The following is a 23,779-nucleotide window of genomic DNA, read 5'->3' on the forward strand; positions in this document are numbered from 1 at the left end:
ATTTGAAATAACTCACGTGTCTGACATACCATACTGTTCTAAAGATGTATAAAAGAAATAAATATAATCCAGTACAACAGAGCGCAAAATAACTAACTAATTGTAAAATACTTTCCTTTAAAGACATTACCTAAGATTTAATATAAAAATAAGTAGATGTTGTATGATTGTACATGAGACAACTATCCACCTCTATGGCATTCAACCATGACAAAAACCCAAAACTGTATAGTTTGCTATTAGATCATTAAGTGTCATTTAAAAAAATAAAAATAGTGTTATTCCATTTTTGAAGACAACTTCTACAACTACAAGGATAAGAATCAAGTTTTCTCCAAATGTTTAAACAGTAACTGAATTTTCAAAGCAGACATCATCTACACTTCTGGCTATTTGGTTTAAAAATTGGAATCTTATGGCTGAAATTGAACAATGTGTAAAAAATTGAATTAATTTATAAATACTTTTTACATTTATTTTTCAGGTGGGCAGTTGTAATGGTATTACTGTCCTGTCTCTGAGGGGTAACAAATTAGAATACATTCCAGATGAAATAGGTCGTATTCCACGGTTACGAGTCCTGAACCTGAGTGACAACAGATTAAAATGTTTGCCATTTACTTTCGTCAAATTGAAAGAACTACAAGCACTGTGGCTGTCAGAAAATCAGGTGAGCTTCACAAATTAAATTTTGAACAGATATCATTTGTCACTGAGGCTTTCATGTTTTATTTATTTTGATAATTGCCATCCTAATTTTATTCCTAATAATTTTCTAAAAAAAGGAGTGAGTTTTGTAGAAGATTGATTTCATTTTATTTCGTACCAAATTTTTTTCCCGTTGTCATTGTAATTCTGGAATTTCTATTTTTCTGCTAGAGCATGAATAAGCAAAATATTTAATTACATGTATATTGCACTTGGAAATCACCTGCATATTTAGGCTGGTTAGGTCTTACAACTTTTAGGGATAATTTATATCTACTGTGATTGAAATTTTACAAGATATAGCAATCATTGTCCTTGGTTACTGGAGAAACTGGACCAATGTTTCACAGATGCTCTGCCTTTGGAATAATTTAATCTCATTGAACAATAAGGAGAGAGTTACCTGCCCATTTCTGTTTGTTATGTCATCTTTATGTATTAGCATAATCTTGTTTTCATTTCCTTATAAAAATCATTTGATGCGTTAATCATAAACTTTAAAAAAAAAAAAAATTGTCATGTAATAAAATTTCTCGCATGTGTGTGGTGTCTAAAACTAGTTTTATTTAACAGTTGTTGACCAAGTAAATTATTCAAATTTAGATTTGAATTGAAATTTATTACATAACACTTTTTTAAAGAAGGATACCTAAAGAACATAAAATGTGCATATTAAGACCATTAATATCCAATTAAAGCATATAGAAATGTATTTTATATGTAAACGGTGTTTATTTTTAAGTAAATGGAATCTTATCTGTTGAATCAGAAAATTTATATAGTTTAGGATTTTGATGACATGGTTATGCTAAAATTGAATTATAATATAAATGTGAGGGTTAGGACATAAATTTGTATCATAAAGTATGTCAGAAAACAACACTAAAATGACTGAAATTTCTAATAAATGAAAAACAGTTTGGGAGATTATTTTTGTCAAATCTTTATACACTCAAAATTCAATATGAATTTTAATACAGAACAATTTTTATTCATTTTGTTGTAAAAATGTGTAATGTTAACATCCCATTGAACCTAAATTTTAGGGATTTTCAGAATAAATGTCTGGGGAGAGGGAGGTAGGGAGGGTACTGGTTTTTTTTAACCCTGCCAAGCATAAAATTATGATAGATTACTTCCTAATATTATTGAGATTAAAAAAGATAATATTGTCTTCTGACCTCCAATACAATCAATTCTGGAAAGGTTCTAAAGAATATATGCTTTTTGTTTTTCAGACACGTCCACTGGTTCCCTTACAGTCAGACCATGATCCAGACACAGGGAGGAAGATACTGACCTGTTACCTTCTACCTCAGGAACCAAACACTGATAATGGTAATGTGTTATTAAAAGAATTTTACCTTGTCAAATCATATGATTTAATTGACTTACAGTTCATGTGCAGTGGAAATTGCAATTTGATTTTTTTAGATATGAAAAAGTGTAAAGATACAGTTTGTCAATTAAAGCTGTAATAACTTGTAGAAGAGAAAAGGCAAGACTGTGGCCAAACCATGAATCTATGAAAAAATACATACAAAACACTAAGAGAGAAAACTAAAAAATCATACATAAATCAACAACCAAAACACTTGGGATGAATTCATGTATGGTAACCTCAGCTGTTACAACCTTTTTCGCTATATATTTATACTAAAATAACACACTTTGAAATTTACTGGAATATGAAGTATAAAACCTGCATTGCTTGAACAAAAATGCTGAGATTAAGATATATATCATGATTTACATTTAGCTTGTTTTTAGTTACAGGAGTTATTTTTTGGTAATTAAATTTATTTGGTTTTTGCGGCTTAGTGTATAGTAATTTTCATTTATAATAGATTTATTTCAAAATAACTAAATGATAGATTTTTTTACTGTCTTGGTTTTTGAGGAATTTAAATTGTAACAAAATGATTGAGATTTATTAGATTTAAATGTAGAGGAAAACACATTTACTTAAAAGGATAGTCACAGATAGTATCTTGATTCTTGGTATTAAACATGATAGATGGATATGCTTTAAATATAAATTAAGGTACATTTCTTAGGAGCTTTGTTTGAAAAACCAATATTGATAAGTATTGAGTTTGTTAAAATTTAGAAGCAGTTCTCTTTATAGCTGTTAAATGAGATGAAATTAAAGTACACAAAAATGACGAATATTGCTTGGTTTTATGAGCATGTTAAAAATCAAACTTAGGATGTCCATTTAGAAAAAGCATAGTTCATATCAGATTAACATGTTTACATCTTGAATGTGAATTTTAAATTTAACTGGTTGATATTTTCAAAAACAGCAATGCATCATCATCTATTTGACTTTCTTATATTTTGTGACGATTAATTTATTAGGTGGTGACCATGGAGGAGATACTGATAGTTTTCATCCTTCTATGTGGGATGAGGAACGAGAAAGGCGTCAACAGATACATTTTGAATTCAACGATGATGTGGGCGATCAGGTATTTTTTATTCTGTCATATATGCATAGGAAAAGGGTAAATTACATGATGGCAGTTTTAAAAAATATGAGGAGACTAATCTGTCTTGAAATACCACCCTCTTTTGGCTAATGAATTGGAAATTCATAAAAAATTATCAGATTTGAAAGACAGTTTTAATTTCCAGCAATGATGGTCTTTTAGGTTTTTCTTTATAACAGCAGAAAAATGAATAAAAGATATCAAGACGAAAAAATATGATAACATACATATATCAATGCACCTTCTTTACTAATAGTTCCTGCTAATTACACTTATTAGATATATAGGGATTATATATATGCATATTGAAGCTTAAGTCTTGTTTATCTTTAATAGCAGTAGTTTATGTGTACAGATATATTTTTGATACTTATAAATCCCTACAAATGCATCATTCATAAAATAATAAATTTGTCATGCTTTTTTGCAAGGCATTTTGGGCTTGAAGCATGTATTACTGCATTGAGGGTTGCTGCATGTGTATTAAATACAATTTTATAACATGACAAGTGAATGAATCATGTTGGTCCAGTACTGTGGATTTATTTTTTGTTGTTGGATGACAATTTTCATGGGTATAGGTAAACCACAAATTTCATGTTTAATGAAGTTTTCTGTAGCATTGAATGCAGACTGTGGCAAAAACCCCAAATATCAAATATAAAAGAGTGCAATGTTCCTTAAATCCACCAAAATTGCTAGCCTAGATAACAAATGCATTCACAGTACATGTAGTTGTTTTGTTCTATTACTAACAGAATGTTTGCTGTTACTTTAAATTTGACATCAGTTTGATTGAAAACGATTAAAAATGACAAAAAAAGGCAAATCAGTCTTTATTTACAATTTCCTATTAATTTTTAGGCTGCTTCATGTGTATTGCTTTTATTTTGCATCAGTAGAACTCTTTTAGAAACAAAAGCAATTTTTCGAAAATTTTTTATTAATTGTTAATTGTGAAGTATTTCAAGATATCAGTATATGAAGAGACAGCAAACATATTTTTGTCCTAAAGAATGTTTTGTTTGTTAACACACTGGGTTATTGTAGGGTAAACTAATAAGACATCCGACCCCATACCCTAAAGAATTGAGAGAAAAAAATAGACATGCTCAAAATTTTGCCATGAGGAAAAGGATGGTGGGAGGCTCAGTAACATGGAGTGATGGAGCGGAAAACAAAGCATTTTCTGATGGAGAGGTAAAACCATGAGTGATTCTAACAGACATTTTTATAAAGTTTTCAAATTTATAGGCTAAATTGTTTGGAAATTGAATTAGTGATATTTTCTATTGATCCAAATGATGCACCAGATTTTTTTGATTTATTTTTTTTGTTTGTTTATGAAAACCATAATTATGTTTAAATATTTTTACACTGTGATTATTCTGTGGTTATTCACTGCTATATTTACAGTTAAACAGGAAATTAGTATTTTTAAAAATTTGTATTGACTTTTTGCCTTCATTGTTGAACTCTCAAAAAATGAATTGGTATACCTTGACTGTTAATAAATCTTAAGTAAAAAAATCTGTTCTATAGACTAAAACTGTAGACAAGAAGTTTCAACTTTTCTATTGTTTTTGAAACAAACTTTATAAAAAAATAAATAAACATTCAATATTTTTTCCATTCACTCACTTAAGTAATCCAGCTAGGAGTATATTTTAGCTTGGTGGAAGTGCACTAACTGCATGTCATATTTTACTTTTTGCACCTTTTATATTTGAATAACCTGGCTGTAGATCATATTTCATTGTAACTACAGTTTATTATTGCACTTTTGATTAGATATTTAGTTTGCTTGGGATAACCATAGAAAACATTTTATTGCTGCATGTAAAATTGAAATTCTAGAGATTAAGAATGATTTTCATGAGTGAAACAATTAATTGAAGAGATTTCAACAGAATTAAATATTGGAAAAAGAAAAAAGCTATCAAAAAAAATTCCAACACTACTTTCAAATGAATAAAGCGACAACATACAAAAAATGTATATGGTACATGCAGAATCATATACAGAGAGAACTGTTGGTGGTCAAATGTAGTCTGAAATGCAAACCAAATTGTTGTATATAGATATAAAAAGATGTGGTATGAATGCCAATGAGACAATCCTTCATCCAAGTAACAATTTTTAGAAGTAAACCTTTATAGGTCAACTTATGGCTTTTAACACAGAGCCTTGGCTCACACTTAACAGCATGCTATATAGGGCCCGTAAATAGATTCGTTCTGTTGTGACTGATTTTTAGATGTTGACATTTTAGATTTTTAACATGCTAGATTTACGTCAGCTACCAATTTTAAAAGGCAAGAATATATTTTTTAAATGGGTAAATATTGTTACTAAGGAGCTCAAAAATGAAAGAGAATTGTACAAAGCTACAAATGAAATGAGATAATAAATTAAGTATCAATCACAAATCACACGAGACAGTTTCGCTCACATAAGTTTTAAATAACTTTACTCCTCTGGCTTAGTCTTGTAGAAAAGCACTCACTTATTGGAGAAAGGTGAATAAATGGCAGCTACATGGTATCTTAAAATGATGACACAGGGCGCCCGCCCACAGCACATATGACTGTTAATTCAATGAAATAGCAAAAATTAAAACTTCAAAAGTTTTACGATGTGCATTTGTAATATAAGATAAAAAGAAAATATTTGTAATCTCTTTTTTAGGTGTCCCCAACAGGAGGAGCTGATCTCAATGATGTACATGTGAGAGAAGCTAGAATCACCAAACCGTCATCTCCTTCATTACATGAGACACATAGACTCTACCGTTATGACAAAGTAAGGGACAATAATATAACTTCTATTGTTGGATACGATATGTATAGATTATCAGGTTTTCTTCACATTGAAATCCAAAAATATCAGCACAGTCTTGGACAATTTAGAAAAACAAGTGTTATTTTTATTTAAAATCATTGATTTGTAAAAATGTCACATTTGCTCTCAAGCCTTCATTTCTGTAAGAAATTTTAAAAGAATTGATATTCAAGCCATTGTTCTTGGACTTATAGAAAATATGCAACACAGAGGATATTGGAACTCTGAATTATTTTGTTGAAAATTATTTTTTTATTTATTGCTTTCATATGCATTTTCATTAACACATCTGAAGATTTATTTTATTTTTACAATCAAATGCATATATTTGAATTTCATATTCAAACTCTGCTTGTAAGTACTAAAATTTGATATGCTGGTACAGAAAGATCATTTTGTAATTTTTTATCTTAAAGACAAACACCAACAATGAAATTGTGTTCATTTGGCTTTGGAAGAGGTCATTTGGTATAATCTTGGATAAATCTTGAGGTGTGGTTTTTTTCAGTTCTCCATGTTAAAGAAGATAGTGACACCATTAATTAGAAATTAAGAAAAAAAGAATACACCATTAGTCCAATAGAAAAATCTTAATCTTGAGACATTATGCAATCAGCTGTTTAAAACAATGTACTTGTATTATTTTAATTTTAGTTTCTTGTGTACAATTTGGAAATTAGTATGGCGTTCATTATCACTGAACTAGTATATATTTGTTTAGGGGCCAGCTGAAGGACGCCTCCGGGTGCGGGAATTTCTCACTACATTGAAGACCTGTTGGTGACCTTCTGCTGTTGTTTTTTTATTTGGTCGGGTTGTTGTCTCTTTGACACATTCCGCATTTCCATTCTCAATTTTATTGATAACCTAATTCTTATATATCTTCTTTTTTTTTCAAGGAAAAGCTTGCCAAAGATAAAGCTAGAATGCACCACAGAGGGAATTCAGGAGAACAAGAATTGACACTTGACTTGTCTCAAGTCAGATTATCTAAAGAGAGAGCAAAGAGACATAGTGGGGAGATAACTCCTGATTGTAAGCCTCCACAAATTCCTATTAAAGGTATGTTTACGTCCTAAGATATGTTTAAATTGCTTCCAGATTTTGTCACACAGACTGAGACTTGTATATCATCTTGAACTACTAGAAGAGAGTTATATCTTTATCATTTTTTTTACATCAGGTTTTGTTCACACTTTCAGCATTATTCACTTTATTTATCTTCCATTATTTCTAGTTAATGTTAATAAAATTGAGATTGAAAATGGGGAATATATCAAAAAGACAACAACCAGTGTAGGACAGTCAGGCCAGCCAAAAGGCTGGCCCGAAAATGTTTTTTTGGGCCAGTAAAAAAATTACTTCACAGGCCCAAAATGCCAATTGGTAGCCCAATTATTTTACTCAAATTTTTTTCCGTGTTGAGCAATAAAAATTGAAAAAAAACAATATAAATTGATGTTCTAAATTCTTCAATCAAACCTTGCCGACACATAACCCTTAAAAACACATTCCCAGTCTTCATTGTCACTGAATTAATGAAATCTCACTGTCCAGTGCCTAATATAGATCAATATAGGGTTTTGAAGAGGAAAAAGTTACCTCTCATTCCATGAGAGTAGCCAGAAGTGAAGTTCCATTACCGTTTTGATTGCATAGTGATGTCGTGCCCATAGATGAAGATTTTGTTGTTGCGTTTAAAATTACAGTTTTTCTGCGAATTGATCTATTGAAATTAGTACTGGGAATTTCCACGATATTCTATCCGGTCAGTCATTTCAAAAGTTTGTATTTCAGTACAAAATGTCAGTGAAAAACAAAGTCAAAACATTTATAAACGTAATATTTTCTTATCACAGTCACTTGTTTCTGTCCTTGGGGGTTCGTATGAAAAATATTTTGACAGCTTCTCAGTTTTATCCGTGTTTGGATTTTTTCATAATTCCCGAGTCCTTGTTTGGTTTAGTGCGTCAGACGAGATTTCACTGTCAATGACTGTCGATATCTTTTATTAAACACAATTTGTTTAGCGACCACCATTGCCAGTAAAGCCTTATTTGACCCACTAAACAAGCAATATCATGCACGACGTTTTTGTCACCCGCCATGTAAAATATTCTACTGCACTTATTCTCCTTCTATATGTATATCCTTCCAATTATGGAACACCTCCTCAACTAGTAAGTTTTAATGATGTGATCAGAGGATTTCTGAAAATGATTGTTCCAAAGTTTGGGTGTGTTATTTATAGGAGTAATTACGATTTTGAGAATAATAATTCACTCACCCAATGATTTATTTTTGGGTCAGTAACTATCTATCTTTTTACAGTTTCTAATCGCCCAATCAAGGTTTTGGTCGCATTTGGCGACCAGGCAACGGCTGTGTCCTACACTGACAACCCAACCAAAGAGCCAATAACAGCCATAGGCCACCAATGGGTCTTCAATGTAATGAGAAAATCCTACACCTAATGGCAGGCCTCAGCTTGCCCCTTTATAAGAATGTGTACTATTTCATTGAAAATGGACTTCATATTAAAATCCAAAACATATAAATGAACTTAAATTAAAAAACATACAAGACTAATAAAGGCCAGAGGCTCCCGACTTGGGACAAGTTAAAAAATGCAGCGGGGTAAAACACGTTATGTGAGATCTCAACGCTCCCCCTATATCTCTCGCAAATCTAGAATAAAGAAACACACATCCAGAATTCTGTAGCACAATTTAGACTTTTCTATTATTCTAGTTCCAGGTAAAGATAAAATGATAAATGGAGCAGATGAGGATGATGGAGGATTTTCTGGACGAGAAAACTCTCGTCCAAATTCAGCATATGGATCAAATCCTAATGTTTCGACACAAAATCAGGATTATTCAAGGGGAGGTAAACCCCAGCAGTCTCCAGGATTTGCATATGCATCTCCTAATGAACTCGCCAAGTCATTTTCTCAGTATGGATATGCTCCAGTGAATCAATCACAAAATAGAAAACATCGAAGTCATCGAGATTACGATTCTGATACGGGTTATAGGAGTGAGTCTGGTGTAACGAGATATAGCAGGCAGCAAATGTTAGCACAGTATGGTGGTAATAGTGATATAACAGTGACTCCTTGTAAACCAAGGCGTAAAGATGGATATTCTAGTGATGTTGAAGGATATTCACAACGGACACAAAATACTGCCTACAGGGTGCAACAGCAGCCTTTACGTAGTCAGTCCAAATCAAATAGTCTTCCTTATAATTTAAATAGTAATCCTCAAAATATGAATAGACCTAATCAAGCTGATCCTGGGCATATGAAAACACAGCTTGAGAGTGCTAGTCGGACACCACTTGGTGATAATAGTGTTAATCGAACGCCTCATAGTGAAAATGTGAATCAATCTTTACATGGAGAAATTCTGAATAGGGCTTCACATGCAGAAAATGTGAATCAGTCTCCTTATGGAGAAAATTTCAATCGGACACCTCAAGGTGAAAATGTGAATAGGACTCCACAATTGTCTCATAACCGACGTGTAGTTGTACGGAATGACGATTTATATTCTCAACAGTTACAACACAACAGTCAAAAAGCTGTTGAAAATAAAAATTTATCAACTCTTTTATATCAGCCGCCCTCACCAAGTCAATTTCATCACAGTAAAATTATAGACCAAAGTACTCCTGTCTCATCCGACCCTCCATCAGGATTCACATTTAATACCTCAAGGTCAAGGTCAAATAGTGCTAGTGGAAGTAATAATGACGATAATGAAGTGAGGGCATCTGATTGGAGGAAAGATATGTATAATGATAATGTGCCGCCTCAGAATTATCAGAGAAGGGTATGTATAGTCAATGCATTTTGGTTTTATGGATGAATTTTAGATTATGTTTTATATTCATAATTGAGTCTAAGTTTGAATGACAGTATATATAAAGATCAGAAGATGTGGAATGATTGCCAATGAGACCACTTTTCTTCAAGAGACCAAATGACGTAGAAGTCTATATGTCTACATATCATTGTGTATATTGCTTTAAATCATAGAGACACAGTTTAAAAATATTGAAGGAATTGCTACACAATTAAAAAATACCTTGCATTAGAACATGTACATGATGTAGAACTTTTGGTTATTGGGACAGATTCATTGAATTTTTTGGAGGGGTTGCTTGAAGCAGATAAGCCCAAAAAACAGTTTCAAGTAATGCATTTATAAATTAGGGATATTTGACGTAAACTTCATTTACAGCATACTAACTATACTAAGATGAAGGACTTAAAAAATTATTATTATATTTATATATATATGATATATACATTCTGAATACATGTAATACTTGTCAATCATGTCAATACAGTTACCAATGGTTACAGTCTTTATTTGTGATATAAATAACATTTTCCAATACTTTTTTTAGACACAACAGAATAGTTCGCCAACAGATAGACCACCACCATACAAACCTGCCCCACCCTATTTGCAGGGTGCAGGGGCAGTGAGGAAGTTACCTCCCACACCTAATAGAACCTCCCCCTATAATGGTGTATATAACTATGACAAAAGGACTAGTAATTCACCGATTATGTATCAAAGAATCAATGAAATCCCAAATACAGAAAACTGTGATAGACAAAATGAACATCGGACACAAGGTTACCATGGTAACCAACATCAATCAAATAATCGTCAAAACGACATTTCTTATGGAGACAATGTGTATAGTGCTAGTTATATCACAAATGAAAATTTACGGACTCCAGAAATGTCAAAAAGGAGTATGACCCCATTATCTCAGACCAACCCTGAAAGGTCAAGGACACCAGGGTCTGTTGTTTGTGATGAGAGACGAAATTCTAGAGACTCGCCAAGAGAATCAGGTTATGGCAGCCGTGAACAAAGTAGTCATCGAAATTCACCAAACGATAGCAATCATTCTCATAAACAATATTATGACCCCTATAATTCAGGGTCATCTTTTGAACCTGGTGATAGTCGTAACCCAGTGATGTCAACATATGATGATGTTGAGATGTACAAGTCTGATGATCCTCTCTCTCAGGTGTCGCAAGTCTCTAGTTCTACTGATAGCGGCTATCATCAGTTACACTTAGATCAAACTGATTCTCCATCTAAATACTCAGGTAAAAACATATTCTAGAAAAAAAAACTTTCTGAGCAATAGTATGTAATTCTTACAGGAAATGTGCTTATTTCATTCCACTGATTAAGTAATGTCTGTACACCCTGAGCATTATAATAGAAAAACAAAGGCGATGCCATAATGGTTAATATCCTGGATTCAGTTAATGCACACAAAAAGCATTGCTTTCCTTCATCTCAGAGTCGCAGTGAAGCCTTCAACAACAAGAAAAAATTCTCTCTGGTTAGCCATTTTAAGCAGTTCAAAAAAAGAAATATAAACTGCCATTAAATTTGAATATGTTATTGAAGGGATTTTGATTTACATTAGTTTACCTTAGAATAAATTTGAACTTGCTTAAGGTCAAGGAACAGTAAATGGGCTATGTCTTAGATTTCAGTAAAATTTAGCATACAGCTCTGGCTCGATGAACTTCAACTGAAAATCAAAATAATAATGCATTTATCTCAATTATCATTTGAAATATTACTGATTGAATTCTTACAAAATGGGTGAACACTTGTATAGAAAGCACATAAAATCGGCGAAAAACCTTCTAAAATTTGTCTTAAAATCGCCAAATCTCTAATTCTACTCCATAGATTTTTCTTAAAAAACTATATATTGTTGACACATACATTTCTGTTTTAATGATATAAAATAATCATAGGGTCACCGACTTCGTTTTTTGTCTAATAATCAATTTGTTACCTTAATGGTAGTGAAAAACGTAAAAAATCAACATTTTACAGCCTGCAACGCGATAAAGTTACGATTATTTCGACGTTTTGTTGGATTTTTTCACAAAGAACGCAACTTTGAATGGTGTATACCGTAAAAACGAAGTCTGTATTTTATTTTGCATCATTATAACGGAAATTTATGTATCAACAACATATAGTTTTTGTCGAGCCTTCGACTTTAGTCGAAAAAGCGAGGCTAAGCGATCCTACATTTTGGCGGCGGCGGCGTCCACAAATATTCACTCTGTGGTTAAAGTTTTTGAAATTTTAATAACTTTCTTAAACTATACTGGATTTCTACCAAACTTGGACAGAAGCTTGTTTATGATCATAAGATAGTATCCAGAAGTAAATTTTGTAAAAATAAAATTCCATTTTTTCTGTATTTTACTTATAAATGGACTTAGTTTTTCTGCGGGGAAACATTACATTCACTCTGTGGTTAAAGTTTTTAAAATTTTAATAACTTTCTTAAACTATCCTGGGTTTGTACCAAACTTGGACAGAAGCTTATTTATGATCATAAGATAGTATCCAGAAGTAAATTTTGTAAAAAAAATAAATCCATTTTTTCCGTATTTTACTTTTAAATGGACTTAGTTTTTCTGCGGGGAAACATTACATTCACTCTGTGGATAAAGTTTTTTAAATTTTAATAACTTTCTTAAACTATCCTGGGTTTGTACCAAACTTGGACAGAAGCTTATTTGTGATCATAAGATAGTATCCAGAAGTAAATTTTGTAAAAAATAAATCCATTTTTTCCATATTTTACTTTTAAATGGACTTAGATTTTCTTCCAGTTAACATTACATACAGTCTGCAGTTAAAGTTTTCAAAACATTTATTAGATTCATCAACTATTTTTAATTTTTACCAAACTTGGACAGAAGCTTCTTACAATCATAAGATAGTATCAAGAGGAATATTTTTATTGATTTTTTACCTCATTTTTGTTGAGCCTGCAATTTACAGCAAAAGTAGGCGAGACACTGGGTTCCGAGGAACCCTTACAATTTTTTTAAGAAAAATCTATGGAGTAGAATTAGAGATTTGTCGATTTTAAGACAAATTTTAGAAGGGTTTTTGCCGATTTTATGTGCTTTCTATACAAATGTTCACCCATTTTGTAAGAATTCAATCAGTAATATTTCAAATGATAATTGAGATAAATGCATTATTATTTTGATTTTCAGTTGAAGTTCATCGAGCCAGAGCTGTATGCTAAATTTTACTGAAATCTAAGACATAGCCCATTTACTGTAACTTGACCTTAACAAGATTATTTTTGTTTTAATACCAACAAATGGAATTCATCTCAAAATTTATATTGTTTAAATTTTCTTGAATTTAAATTTTACTTCCAGGTGTTTTTATGCCAGTTCATTCAGAAACATCAAATGCATCTTGTATGTTAATTGAACACCCTTTGCCTATTAAACCTGTATTCTTCTGAACATATGGGCTGTTTTCTTTTTACAATTTGTGCATAAGGTCTTGTATACATTTCACATATTTTTTTTCATAGATTAAATCATATGAAAAATACTTCAAGGTTCTCAGATAACTCCTAATTGGGAAAAATCTGCAGCAAATCTGCATTAATTAATTATAGAATGTAAGGCAAAAAAAGAGTGGTGTTTTTCATTTTTGAACGGGGACAAGGGAGATAATTTGAATAAAATCAGAATGAGATGTTAATTTAACATAGAGGAATGGGAAATAGTTTTGTGCCGGAAAAAGTTATGTAATTTACCAAATTAAGTAATTGAGTGGTATGTGATTAAATGGAGTTGACTGCATGTTCCATTCTCTCTTTTTTAAAAAAATGTTTTCGAAATCAATATCTGAGAACCAGAAAAACTAATATGGCCTTTGCGCAAGAAATGGTAATAATGCATGATGACCAAACATTTAAAAAATATGCAAAACCTGTTATATATCATGTATATGGTTAATGTTATTGCCTTTCACATATATCTTACATGTCTTATAAACTCACATGTCATTGCATGTATGCATATTTTATAAAAAAAAAAATATTGAATGAAATGAAATTCTTCTTCAAGAGAAAGATAATTATGTTTAATTTATACATTTTCTGCATTTCAATACATTTTAATCGAGTTTGACGCATGTGCTTTTATAAATTCAGAATGTTTTGTATATGCTATATATGTTGAGATCTACTCATACTCAATGATAGACACAAATATAGGTACTTGTTTGAACATTTATCATATTTCTGCATCTAAGAAGTTATCATTGTATTATTGAATGAAAAGATCATGTTCATGGGATATACATTATGCATGTTCTGTTACACAGGGTATGGCATGCCACCCCCATCTAGAGCACCACCTGATCCATCCTCATACACTTATTCAACTCCCAACGCAAAAGATTTCCCATCAAGGGAGGCAACACCAGATCATTCATCAACAGCTTCATCCTCATCTGTACCAGTGTATACACAGAATCCAAAGAAATATGATAAGGTTAGTGTTTTGTACACATATATTTAGTTTTCTAAGTTTTTTTTGTTTTTTTACATTAAAGCTTCTTTAGGCAGGTAATTTTTTAGGCAATTTTTAAAGCTTCATATTTTTATAGGAAGTCTCAGGTAGTAATGATTTGTCTCAGTTTGGCCAGTGGCCATTGCACACCATTATACTTGACTAGAGCTTTTAAATTTTATTTATTAAATTTATTTGTAGCTTATAGTTGTAGCACAAACTTTCAAGTTTTTGGAAACTCAATTTTTTGTTTTGTTCAACTCTTTCATTCATTTTTAGTTAGTAAAGGGTCATAGCAATTAAAACCTAAAGAGGTAGGTTTGGTTGAGACTTATCCAAAACTTTCCCAAAAATTGTTCATTCAAGTTTATTTCCAAATGATGCCATCACTTTAAAATCAAATGTTGCTGATACATCATCCTAAACCATTGCCACAAATAATATGTCTTGTGTGAAGTAATCTTTGTTGTGTGACATATTGTCTTTATTTGTAATCATCTCATTATGTATCATTTTCACAACTGCTTTTAAAATCCACTAACTTTTATTAAAGTGTGTTTCCTTTGTAATAGTATTTAAAAAAAAAAAGTATCATAACAGCTTTATATTGCAGAACCCTTATGCTAATGCCACAAATGGGGGATAAATGTGTCGAGCAAATGACAAATGAATTTCTATCTTCTGAAAAGTTTTTATTATTAACATGAGGGTGTATTTGGAATCATAAAAAATGGTTTTTTTTCAAAAAACACCAAAGAATATTTGGGAAGGAGGTTAGAATTACCTGGCGCATTCAAATGTCCATTTCTTTTGGGTAACTTTTCAATTTTGTTAAATTCAATAAAAAAAAATAAAAATATATATTTACAGTTCCATGTAGCAATAACAAAGAATCCGGGGTTAGGTTTTAGCATCGCAGGTGGCATTGGTTCCCAAGGGAACCCTTACAGACCAGACGACAATGTGAGTGTCTCCTAACCTTTAACCTTTTCACCTTGTGGACTAATATCTGCTAATATATCACGGTGGTGGGCATCATCCTACATCTTGTATTTTTTTTATCATTTTTTTTTGTATCTGTGATTTGATAATTTAAATAAAAAAACATAAAAGGGAAAGGTTCCTTTTAATTACTGGATAAATAAGGGTGTGCGTTTTGGTATCCATCATTTGTAATATGCGTTAATATTGTGGCATTGTTTTTATTGTTTATTGGACTTTAAATAAATATTTAAAATGAGACTTTCCATGTTTAGTATAAGATGCTAAACTGTTAAGTACTAAAATTTTACTCAAATATAGATTTTGATTCTTAGTTTATACACCTGACTACGCTAAATACTATACATGTGTATATATATAATATATATATCTTGTGTTGTACTCAAACCATGCATTGATTCTGATATTTTGACATGCACACCCTTAACAAATCACTTCAAATAACTCCTATACATAAATGTATGTTTAAAAAGTTTCATCAACTGTAGTTTAATGTAGTTATAATATCACCATAGAAATTTAGATTTATATAATATTGTAAATTTGCAATTTCCTATTTTCAGTGCAGTTATTTCCCATTTTTGGCTTGCAATCAGTTTTGACATTTATTTTTCAAGAAGATATTTCTCATATAGCAATTTCTTAACTTTTGGAAGTGGCTAATGTTCATTTTATTCTTTAAAATTTTTTTCACAGTTTTCTGGTGAAAAATAAAAACAAATTTAATTAAAATCATGCAAACTGGAGATAACCTCTGAATTATGAAATTTGGAAATAAACTAAAAATAATATAGAAACAGATCCTTTAAAAGTGATTTGTAAAATATAACTCATTTGCTGGTAGATGATAGTTTAATATGAGTATATCATTTTAAGGGTGTACAATATATGTAATTTGTTTATTCAAAAGTTATTTTTTTTACTTATTTAAAAAAACACCATAGTATGGATATTTCACCTCCAATAGGGTTCATGCTTCAGTTGGATTAATTATAAGGTATCATACTTTTCTGAACAAGAGTGCTCAAACAGTTATGAGTAAAATTCTGTTTCTGATGTAGATAAGATATCTGACCTGCAATTTGTGCAGTCTTGTTTTTTGTGTGATCAGAGCTTTAAAATAAGAATAGACATAAGCAAAACTGCAAAACAGGGAAATTTCAAAGACATTTAAGTCAGATATTGTCAGGTTATAGTGGCATACATGTAGCTTGGACGTTTATCTTTTAGTTGGCAGTAGTATTTCTCTTTCAAAAATATTTTTATTTTATTATGCTTTCTTAAATTTACATTTCTAAATTGAGTTGTACATTCTTTGCTCGTATTTCATGTTTATCCAACTATAGCTAGTTCAAAGAACTCCCTTATACTTATTTGTTTACAGCAACATAAGTACCTGTAAGTGAGCAATCAATATTATGCAATGATGCACATGCGTCTCCAAAATATTAACTATTTTAAGTATTACAATGAAAAACATCCTTAAATGCTTACAATTCATCACTTGTTAAATGTCAAGGAACATAAGTACAATAGTAAAGTACTAAATGGGTGTGTCACCATATCTTATCAAATTTAGATCAATTTGAATTCCATTTAAAATCTTTAAAAAAAAATTAAACTGCTCTTTTATTAAAAAAGTAATGTTTTACAAATTCTTTGGAAACTAATTTTAGTCAATTTATATTTTGATTTTTTTTTAAGTTTTAGGTTAATATTTATGATTCCAATTTAATTATTGAAAATCATGACAAAATAATATTGATAAGTCATTTACATTAACAAACATGCAGTTGTCACTTTTAATAATATCAACATTTTTTGTCTAGCCTTCTATTGTTGAAGATGTGAGACATAGGCGTTAGGTATGCAGCAGAGCTGTCCACAATTGTTTAAATGTTTTGATTAAGTAATACAGACCAGAAATCTTTCTGAGGGTTCTGTTTGTTATAAAGTTCTTATAATATATTCTTATAAGAGAAGATGTAGGCTATACATCAATAGGGCTCTTCACGTTTTTTTCATAATGGAGGTAAAAATGGTGTGAAAATATGGGAACACATCATTTAAACAGAGCAATTGCTTAGAAACATGCATATGATTTCCCATACTTTCACACTATTTCCATCTCTTTCCAAAAAATATGCTCCCTTTCCAATATGGCCGAACTAACTGTGAAGAGCCCTATTAAAGAACAAGCCAACAAACAGTGCATCCTTAAGTTTTCAGTTACCCTTTAAATGTAGAAAAAAATATATTAGCTAAACAGTACAATACAACTTTAATATTGTACTTTTTTGCCAGTACTGATTATGTATAAGTGGTTGATGTTTGACATCAGTCCAAATGTGTGTCAATTTGGCTGATGTATTGCACAATTCTAAGTAGGATTAAGTCTATGCTAGAGTTACACTCACACATTTTAAAAACTCAGGATGAATAGACAAATGCTTCTAGATTCTGTGACTTGGCTGACTGAGTTGCGTCAAGTTTTAGAATGGAACTTCTTAAATTACTAACCATTGTTTAGACTAAGTCACAGCTACAATAGAAATATATATTGTAAACTAAAAATTTAGATAATTGTATAATTAGATATACTAATTTGAATGTTAGATAAGATACAAAGTAACAAACTTGTATAGAAATCTATTTGCACTCTCAGTTATTGTGGAGATGTTCAAATTGGTACTAATATTGAAATATTGTTGAATTTTTATCCAATGATTATTTTACCCAAAAATTTTATAGTCATAGAAAAGTAATGAAAAAGTTTGAGTTAACAGGAGAATCATACCACTCAGTTTTCATGCTTAATCGCAGGCCCAACAGCACATGCTTGTAAAATTCCTTTTAGGCCTGTAAAAATCTGGATATATGATTGATATTTGTCATTACAACTAATTTACTGATATAGTATTAAAATGTTAACAGCAAAGGGCCCATGTCTGTGACATGTTATATTACATGTAAATGCATAAAACTTTCTCCCCTTCAAAAGTGTATAATTCCATTTCTCTAGTCAGTTGATGGGTTAAGTGTTTTTGGTCAAATAAAAAAAAATTGTGATTAAAAAAAATCACTTAATTTTGCATTTTCACATTTTAAATTGATGCAGTGTTATTGCATATATGTTTTATTATTTCCTATTCCTAGAAACAAATAATAAGATATATATTTTTTATATTTCAGGGTATATTTATAACCAAAGTCTCATCAGATGGTCCTGCCACTATGTCACTGAGACCGGGAGATAAATTATTAGAGGTATAACTTTAATCAGTCTGCTTTTGAATGAATATCGTAATAACTATTTTAACCATTCACATTACCAAATTATCAAATTATTGGCTATTTCTTTCCAAAGTGTGTAAAGTGTTTGTGTTAAATAGTTAGAATTATTGGCTATTTCTTTCCAAAGTGTGCAAAGCGTTTGTGTTAAATAGTTAGAATTATTGGCTATTTCTTTCCAAAGTGTGCAAAGTGTTTGTGTTTAATAGTTAGAATTATTGGCTATTTCTTTCCAAAGTGTGCAAAGTGTTTGTGTTTAATAGTTAGAATTATTGGCTATTTCTTTCCAAAGTGTGCAAGGCGTTTGTGTTTAATTGATGAGTGGTACAATTTGTTAGAAAATCTTTTTATGCCTCACTTTTGATATAATAGCGGCATTGTATTTTCCGGTCTGTGCGTCGCACGATTGTTTGTTCGTTCTTCGTCAGTCCGTCTCCCCCACTTCAGTTTAGAGTATTTTGTCAAGCTTACTTTTGATGAAGTTGAAGTCCAATCAACATGAAACTTAGCACACATGTGAAATTTCTAAGTTTTGACCCAATTTTGGTCCACTGAACGTTAGAAAATGGTATTGCAAGTGTGGCATCCGTGTACTAAGGACACACTCTAATTTAAGCATTACATCTAAAAACTATGCACTGTAACATTGATAGTTGATGTTAATTTTTTTGAGAGAAGGTATATATTACGTTTGCACACTTTGGAAAAATAGTGGAAAAGTAATGGATAGTTAGTAGTAATAATAATATATATATTGTGTGTTCTAATATAGATTTATTTTTCTTAAAAGAGAGAAGGAGATGATTTTTCAAAAAAAAATTATTTGAAAACATAACATGCATGATGACCATATATTCTGTATAGAAGAATGATAATATAAAAAAAGAAGATATGGTATGATTGCCAATGAGACAACTATCCACAAAAGACCAAAATGACACAGACATTAACAACTATAGGTCACGGTACATCCTTCAACAATGAGCAACGCCCCTACCGCATAGTCAGCTATAAAAGGCCCCGATAAGACAATGTAAAACAATTCAAACGAGGAAACTAACAGCCTTATTTATGTAAGAAAATAAGTTTGTTTGAAAATCACTTTTTCTGATAAATTATAAACAAATTTCTGATAGTTTTGCCAATATAATCATGATAATTGAGATTCGTCTATAATTTAATTTTGCAGCATGGGGAACAGCACCCTCATTTTGATACTCATTTCTTTTACCCTATAACTGAGGACGAGAGTAAGAACTGCTCACATAGTAACACCTTTAGTTTCATCGTAATTCCTTACTAATGTACCATCATGACAGTCTAACAGTGATTTATTGAATGGTCATTTTTGATAGTTTTTTGGGGAATTTGCAAATATTTTTGATTGTCAAATGATTTGCTCTGGCACTAATGTTCTTTTCCCCTTTTATGTTTTGGTTGTGAATTAATTTGTTCATTTAATATTTTTTAAAACAAAACAAGGGAGATCAATTGTTTTTGGCGATAAAAACAAATCTGAACAAAAGGAATAAAAGAAATAAAAATCCAATCAGTAAAGGAAATGTTTGTACTTAAACAATGTATGTGAAAGTCTTTTTAAATTTTTTCTACTGTGTAACTCATATCTGTACCAGTAGTATTTTGCACTTATTTTTTTTTATGGGGTAGGAAATTAAAAAAAGATACAATTTTGTATAACTGCTTGCATGTAGGTCTTTCATACGAGAACATGTTTGCTTGTTTGTGATAACTTGGATTTGATAAAATGGCTGGTTTTTGTTGTAATATATTCATAGTTTATAATACTAATATATAAAAAATTACAATTATGTGTATAATGCTAATATATTTCATTGCTGTGAAAAAAAAATTATGCTCTTAGGTACGTATTTTGATATTTTATTTGAATTAATAAATTAAGTGATATAATACGAATTAAATAGATAAAACTATTATCTCACATACAAACTTGGTAACTACGCAAAGTCATGTTTGAAAATAAGTCTCATATCGTATCCTGAAGACCAAAAGTTTTTAAAGTCAAAATTTTGAAACCTTTGAGCGCATCATGATCCAAACAATGTTGAGCCTAAACAAACCTATCTTAAGGATGTTTGCTGCTAAGTTTCATAATAAATAAATTTCCTTAAAACTAGTATATAATGATAGGGAATTAATTGAAGAATCAAAAAAGCAAAAAAAATATAGGGGTCAATGTGCTAGTTTTTGAGATATTAGCCATTGAAATTTTGGCGGGAAAATGTTCTCTCTTGACTTTTCCTAGCTTTATCATTGACAAGTTAAAGTTCTCAAAAACTATTAAAAAATAAATAAAATTTTATAAGACTTTTACAAATGGCTTATAATTGTACATGGAAAAGATTTATAAAAAGAAATATGGGGGTTCATGGGCAAATTTTTTTTAACACATTTAAATGGATAAAACCAGAGGATTTCGAAAATCTGACAAAAATTCCAAAACATGACAAGCAGACATCCTTAAGAGTTTCTGTTCTTTTGATATACAATTTCTTCTGAAAAAGTGCTCATTTGTGGTTATTTATTATTATTACAAAAGACATTTTGAAATTTTAACTCTTGAAACATTTTCAGTTGTAAATAAACAGAATGTTTTTCAAGATATTGCAAATAACTGTAATTAACAAAAATTTCCAATATTTTTAAGAAAGAGTAATTATTCTTCATTGAAAAAATTGTTAGGTGTTGAAATTATATTATCAAGTATTTATGAAGAAATTCTTTTCATTCTGCTATATTTATACCAAAATCTGTTTCAAGACAGAAATAATGGGATAAAACATTTGTAGGAACTTTGTAATTTAATTTTTTATTTCTCTTTTTTTTTGCAGGTGAATGGGCAAGATTTTAATAATGTTCAACATGATGATGCTGTGGGTGTGATGAAGAACAGTAAGACTGTCTCACTTTACGTGGAAAGAGAGTTTCTATGACAACTGTTTCCAGGATAGTGTTTCAGACAACAGTTTCTATGACAACCCTTTCCAGGATAGTGTTTCAGACAACAGTTTCTATGAGAACCAATTCACGGAAAAGAGAGTTTTGGGTTTATACTCAGTCATTGAAGACAAAGACTTTCCTCAAGTGAAGGACAGTGATATGATGAGAGAGTTATTGTTAAGAAAATTCCATTCTTATAATAGTACTTTTAACATAGAAAGAGCAGTTGGTTGATTGTCAAAACAACAGTATAATGACTAATGTAAAAGTGTTGTCGAGTTTGACTATAAGATGCTATCAGATCACCTATGGTGACAGGGCATGGAACTATATGGCCAGTCTAGAGACTAGAGTTTTTAGGGTGTAGTAATATGTGGAATAGATTTTCTTTTACTTAAACTTGGCAGCATATAACTATTTTTTGTTTGTTTGTTTACCAATATCATTATTTGATTGTTAAATTGGGGTGGTTGATTACACTTGCAAAAACAAAAGTATATTTCATTTTATAATATCAGATGGTATAACTTAGGTTTATATAGGTGGAAATTTTGTGTATGTCAAGTTTCAAGTTTAAAGGAATTTATTTCATAGAATAATTTTTCAAAGAATCAACATTTTCTTTATTATTTGAAAATTTGTTTATTTTAGGGCTATTCCAGAAAAAAATGTATGGAGGATTTGGAAGGCAGTTTTTTTTATCAGCACCCACCACCCAGACAATTGTAATTGAGAATTATAGTGTGAAAAGTTGCTCTGATACCCATCACCCATGTATTATTAATACATTGTGCCTTCCAACCCCTCCATACATTTTTTTCTGGAATAGCCCTTATCAAATATAGGTGCAGAAAAAACTTCTTTCTCAAATGGAGGAAATGAAAATTTACAAAAGATATACATAATTAATTTGTAGCTTTGCAAAACATTTTGTGATTTTTTTTTATAAATTGAACCTGGGTGATGAATGAATTCCATTCTTATTTTTGTTAATCTTTTGTGATTTTAAATTGACCTGAAGAACAAAAAAAACACCGCTGCAATCACTATATTTTGCTTTTTCTTGATGTATGAGAAAAAGGAAAATTTGTAGAAAAGAAATCAAGTTTGATCCCTTCATACTTAAAGGTATTAAATTCAACAACAAAATAAGATGATCTGATGTTTTTATACAAGTTGAAGTTAGTGACAATGTTTTAATTTTCCTATGCATAAATTGTTGAATCTCTGCTAATATGGAGCCGTCCAAAATACAAATAGGTTGTTTTAAATGTTATAAATGTGGTATTCTATGCATAATATATTTTTGTAAATTTTTTATTGTAAAACTTGTATTTTACAATATCATACATTTTTCTCTCAACTATACCATATAATGAATCATACTTTGAATTGAATTAATTATTTATTTTCTCAAAAAATTCTTATGAATTTATTTCTCTGAAGCAATATTTTCAACTTTTCTTTGTTATTTAGTAACTTCTATAACTTGTTTATATGATATGAAGGTTATCATGTTAACTTACTCACAGTATGTAAAGAATATAACATCTAATTCTAATACACTAAAATATTAAGAAATTTGTGATATATGTATATGTATCTGTTCCTGCAGTGGAACACTCATTTATTCCTAACATTTTATATTATTTCCTGACAGACAATTCTTAAAATGTTTGTTTTTTATATTTAACAAGAACAAAGTTTCTCACTGTTTTTATTATTTGCAGAATTTGATACATGCAAGGATTTGTATATTTTTGCATTTTGTATTGAAAAAGACATCGTTTATTCAAAAGATTTGCAGCAAACATCTTTAAAATGTCAATTTTAAATTTAAAAAAACATTTTAAAAATTATTTTTCAATTATTTTTTTTTATTATCTACATATATTTTTAATCCAGCATTATACTTACATGACTTACTTACTATTGTACAGGTAAACATTTCAGATTTTTGAAAGTGAGGCTGCTGATTTTTTATGCATTTAATTCATTTTCTTCTTGCCAATCTACCTGGTCAATAAAATATGTGCATTTTAATGTCATTAATAATTTGCATTTACTA

The 23,779-nt window shown here is 30.3% G+C and overlaps 1 protein-coding gene across 4 annotated transcripts in view; it reads left to right on the forward strand.

The window, feature by feature from the left end:
• LOC134681997 (erbin-like) overlaps positions 1-22,746 on the forward strand; it is a 65,261-nt gene extending 42,515 nt beyond the window's left edge. For 2 of the 4 annotated variants that reach the window (XM_063541615.1, XM_063541609.1), the window contains exons 11-22: positions 485-670; positions 1,947-2,046; positions 3,070-3,179; positions 4,251-4,400; positions 5,889-6,002; positions 6,941-7,103; positions 8,793-9,877; positions 10,458-11,181; positions 14,252-14,421; positions 15,310-15,402; positions 18,634-18,708; positions 21,603-22,746. In XM_063541615.1, coding sequence (XP_063397685.1) covers positions 485-670; positions 1,947-2,046; positions 3,070-3,179; positions 4,251-4,400; positions 5,889-6,002; positions 6,941-7,103; positions 8,793-9,877; positions 10,458-11,181; positions 14,252-14,421; positions 15,310-15,402; positions 18,634-18,708; positions 21,603-21,704 — 3,072 coding nt within the window. In that variant the 3' untranslated portion in view covers positions 21,705-22,746. The remainder of the gene's footprint in view (positions 1-484; positions 671-1,946; positions 2,047-3,069; positions 3,180-4,250; positions 4,401-5,888; positions 6,003-6,940; positions 7,104-8,792; positions 9,878-10,457; positions 11,182-14,251; positions 14,422-15,309; positions 15,403-18,633; positions 18,709-21,602) is intronic. The other 2 variants (XM_063541622.1, XM_063541629.1) reach the window with 2 other exon arrangements.
• The last annotated feature ends 1,033 nt before the right edge of the window (positions 22,747-23,779 follow it).

This window comes from Mytilus trossulus, chromosome 1 (genome assembly GCF_036588685.1).
Source record: "Mytilus trossulus isolate FHL-02 chromosome 1, PNRI_Mtr1.1.1.hap1, whole genome shotgun sequence".
NCBI classification, from domain to species: Eukaryota; Metazoa; Mollusca; class Bivalvia; order Mytilida; family Mytilidae; genus Mytilus; species Mytilus trossulus.